At 58.8% G+C, this 4,144-nt stretch overlaps 1 protein-coding gene across 1 annotated transcript in view; it reads right to left on the minus strand.

The window, feature by feature from the left end:
- The window catches only part of ELN (elastin), a 33,784-nt gene that overhangs the window by 14,384 nt on the left and 15,256 nt on the right, over window positions 1-4,144 (minus strand). Inside the window, exons 11-18 of the mRNA XM_010854287.1 lie at window positions 3,940-3,969; window positions 3,873-3,902; window positions 3,296-3,367; window positions 2,413-2,454; window positions 1,941-2,000; window positions 1,630-1,680; window positions 124-219; window positions 7-38 (exon numbers count right to left, since the gene is read on the minus strand). Of these exons, the coding sequence (XP_010852589.1) occupies window positions 7-38; window positions 124-219; window positions 1,630-1,680; window positions 1,941-2,000; window positions 2,413-2,454; window positions 3,296-3,367; window positions 3,873-3,902; window positions 3,940-3,969 (413 nt within the window). The remainder of the gene's footprint in view (window positions 1-6; window positions 39-123; window positions 220-1,629; window positions 1,681-1,940; window positions 2,001-2,412; window positions 2,455-3,295; window positions 3,368-3,872; window positions 3,903-3,939; window positions 3,970-4,144) is intronic.

The raw sequence follows: 4,144 nt of genomic DNA on the forward strand, positions 1-4,144 counted from the left end.
GGCGGCGGCGGCAGCAGCAGCATCTGGAGCCCCGACCCCTGGAGGGAAAGCGGCAGAGGGTGAGGCCCTTTCCCTGCGACCTTCTCAAGGACACCCCTCACCGCCTGCTGGGATGGACCCTACCTGCAATGCCTCCAATGCCAGGAATTGCGCCAGGCGCACCAGGAATGCCAGCACCACCGACGCCAACGCCAGGGAGAACTCCGGCTCCTCCAGCACCTGTTTGGAGTGGGGACAGTGAAGAGGTGGCTCCCAGGGGCCCCTCCTGAAGCCAGGCAGGAAGGCTGCTTGGACGCTGGTGTTTTCACCACTGCAATCTCCTCTGGGAATGAGGCCCAGGCATCTCCGGCCGGGCCTGCTTGGGAAGGGGCCCCCACCCCACTGTTCCTTGACTCACCCCTAAAGTGTCCATTTCAACAGCCTCATTAAGTGACTCGTATGTTTTCAGACAAATCCCATCCTAATCACTGCCACATACTGAGAAACCACAAGCGGCCGCTCCCCGGGCCAGAGGGGCCCCTGCAAGAATGTTCAAGACTTCCTCTCTCTGTGTTCCGAACACGCGGCCAAGTTTGTAATCCAAGCGCCCAGCCGCCTGGCTCTCGCAGCCCCTCGCTGCCCCTTGCCGCCCCGCTCTCTTGCTCCCACATTCCAGCCATCCCCTCCAGCCTTGGGGGCCTGGAGGAGGACCTCTGTGTGGCAGGCCTCCAACTCACTGCTTCCCTCCACATTCTCGCCCCCTTGGGCTAGTGGGCAGGCATCTTCCATCTCATCATGGCTGCAAGAAGGGGCTCCCTTGGGACTGGGGCTGAAGGTGAAGACTTCACCCCCATGATCTAACTCTGAACTGGGGAACCACCAGGGGCCCACTTGGCCCATGCATGGGCCGAGGGAAGGCCGTGCCACATCGACTAGCCAAAGGATCGGGGCTTGAGGAGCTAGTTAAGAGTTTTATAGTACATATTAAATTGATACTCAACTATTAAACTGTTTAAACGCTCATACATGTACCACCTAAAATGATCATTCTAACCACTGCTGTACCCACTCCCTCTGCTTGCTCCTTCCTATTTTAACCGCCTGGCAAACTCTCTACCTATATTTTAAGGCTATGAATCAAATATCATTTTCTCTGAGAACCCTTCCTGATTATCCCCAGGTAGAAGCAACATCTCCCTCTTCCTGAGCCCCATGACAGTGCTGACATTCTTCAGCAGAGTCCTTATCTGTCCCTGGTTTCTGAAACGGAGGACGGGACAGAGGAGGAAAGGATGGAGGGATGGGTAGATGGATGGATGGAGAGATGAATGGGTGGATAGATGGACAGAGGGAGGGGTGGATTCATGGCTGGATGGAGGGAGGAAGGGACCGAAGGAGGGAGGGATGGGTGAATGGATGGGTGGAGGGGTGGGTGGATGGATGGAGGGATGGAGGGTGGAGCGGATGCACAGGGGGAAGGAATGAATGGAGGGTGGGAGGGAGGAACGGGTGGCATTGAAACAGCCGGATAAACAGGAGTGTGGTGAGGAGGGGCCACCTTGGTTAGTTATCTGGGATAACTCGGTGGTAATAGGCATGGTGAGGCTGGAGGGCTGGCAGCTAGCAGGCAGGGGGTCCAGGCGTACTTACCAAGCTTCGCTGCTGCTTTAGCCGCTGCTGCTGCAGCCTGGGGGCCAACCCCTGGGGGAAGAGGAAGGGGAGAGCCTGGAAAGTGTGCCCCGGGATCTCCAGAGCCTGTCTCTTCCAGGCCCAAGAAAACCAACTGGTTCATATCTGGGTGTGGATGTGGGGCATATAGCAAGCAGAGGCTGGGAGAGCTGCCCCAGCTTCCTGCCTTGCCCCACCAGGGTCCTTCTTTAGACTCAGACCAGGGTCTGGATATAGGCTAGCTTTCTGGAGCCTGAGTTATTTGGCTGGTGGAGGGGTGAGGCTCTCCTTACCTGTCCCCGTTGGATACCCAGCCTTGCCCGCGGCACCAGCCACTCCTCCAGGCCCAAAGCCTGCGAGAGGAGAGGCTCAGTGGGCATCCGTGCGATCTCACGGTGGCTGCCCCCTCCCCTGCCCTTCAAGGACCAGGCCACCCAGAGCCTCCACCTGTCACCCCCAGCCAGAGTTAAATACAAACATGTGTGGAATGGTTATTCCCATTTTACAGATGAAGAGACTGAGGTTCTGAGAAGAAAACCTGTTTTCTCAAGGCCTGGTGATAAGTGCGAGGGCCAGGATTGAGAACCAAGCTGTCTTGAGTCCCAGTTCCACGTCCCCCTTCTTAGGGGGCTCCCATTCTGAGACTCCACGCCCACCCTACCCCCCAGTTGGTATTCTCCTAGCCCTGGACTGGGGCCATAGCTCCCTTGCCAGAACCCTGCAGCTGGAAGGAGCCAGAAGCCCGTCAGCCTAAGAGGGCCTTACCATAGGGCAGTTTCCCCGTGCTGTAGGGCAGTCCATAGCCACCTGAGGAGATGGAGCGTGGGCTCAGCGGCTGCCCCCTGGCGGCCCCACGCCTCACTGGGCCCCCCGCTACCTGGGCAGACAGACCTAGTCCCCACACGTACTGAGGCCTGAGGCCTCCTTCCGTCCACCAGGGTCCTGAGCTGCTTCCAGAGGCTCTCAGGAGAGCCAAGGCCTTGGAGGAGGAGAGGGGAGAGGATGCGCCGCTCCAGGGCACAAAGGGATGGCCATTCTTCTACCTGCCATGGCCCCCAAGCCTGAGGGTCTTCCTTAGTCTCTTCCCCAGCAGGAAATAGCTCATCATCGTGTGAGCTTGACAGCTGGGGTGAACTGACGTCAGAGGTTTCTTTCCAGTGAATGGTGTTTCTTGCCATCCACATATATGGCTTCCCATCAGGGCTACGGGTCTCTGTGCGTGTGTATGTGTGTGTGGACAGGGATGCATGTGTGTGTGTGGGAGGCCAGCACCTGCAAGATGTTGGTCTGTCCCCGCTTTCTTTCTTTTTTAAAAAAATATTTCTTTATTTGGCTTTGCAGCATCTTGGTTGAGGCATGGGGGATTTCTAGTTGCAGCGTGCAGGCTCTAGTTCCCTGACCGGGGCTTGAACCCGGCCCCCTCCCTGCATCGGGAGTGTGGAGTCTCAGCCGCTGGACCCACCAGGGAAGTTTGTTCCTCCCCGCTTTCTTTTGCTGGTGACCAGAAGTGGGCAAAATTACCCAGGTTTCCTGACTACCCTCTCCAGCCACCCCAAGATACAGGTGGACAAACAAGTCCCCTCCCAAACTGACCTCCCAGCAGGGAGGCCCAGTGAGTGGTGTCTCACAAATCCTCTGCCTGCCTTACCTGGCAGCTTGGGTGCCTTGATGGGGTATCCCAGCGGGACTCCAGGCTGCTGCCCTCCGAAGGGTCCAACTCCTGCGGGAACAAGGAAAGCAAAGCAATCAGGCCCCAGCCACGTGGGCCAGAAGCCCCTGCGAAGCCTCCAGCCTCCAGTTCCACTTTCCGCTCAGACTAGAATGAGCTCCCATGGAATGGGAATATGGAAAGCATCCTGCCCAGAGGGCCTTCCTGCCTCTTTATGTCATCAGTCAGCTGAGCAACCCCCAGCGACGGGCGGCTTCCTCCAGGAAGCTGCAGGATGCTCCCCTTCCTGTGGCTTGGGCTACACTCGGAGACCGCAGCCTTCTCGCCCTTTGGCACAGGCTGCTGCATTTTCTGGGCTCCTCTGGGCTGCCAGACAGGAGTGGGGGCAGGGGAAGCAGGCCTGTGACGGATGCCACTTTGTGCGAAGCCAGTCCAAGGCCTGGAGCAGTGGGAGTGCTCAGCTCCCCCCAGGGCAGGAATCCCTGCCTGGCTGCCCGCCACCGCCCCCCAGGCCTGCCCACCCTCCCTGGCGTGGAGGGACCCAGCCTTGCCTTACCTGGGATTCCAGCAAAAGCTCCGCCCCCACCTGTAATGACAAGGAGCCATCATTGCAGCTTGGCCACCACAGGCCCAGGGCACCCCGGCTCCAGTGAGGGGAGTGCTGGCCCAAGCCGCGGCCAGTTCTGCCCAGACTTCCCAGCTCATCACAAACACATCAGGGATTTCGCACCACCCATCTGGGCCAGCTGAGCCCAGGTTCCCCACCCCACTCAACCCAGGACAGAGGGGACTGAGGGTGATCGGAGAGTCCCACATACCTGGGGCCTT

The sequence above is a fragment of the Bison bison genome, unplaced genomic scaffold (genome assembly GCF_000754665.1).
Source record: "Bison bison bison isolate TAMUID 2011002044 unplaced genomic scaffold, Bison_UMD1.0 scf7180017864340, whole genome shotgun sequence".
Classification (NCBI taxonomy): Eukaryota; Metazoa; Chordata; class Mammalia; order Artiodactyla; family Bovidae; genus Bison; species Bison bison.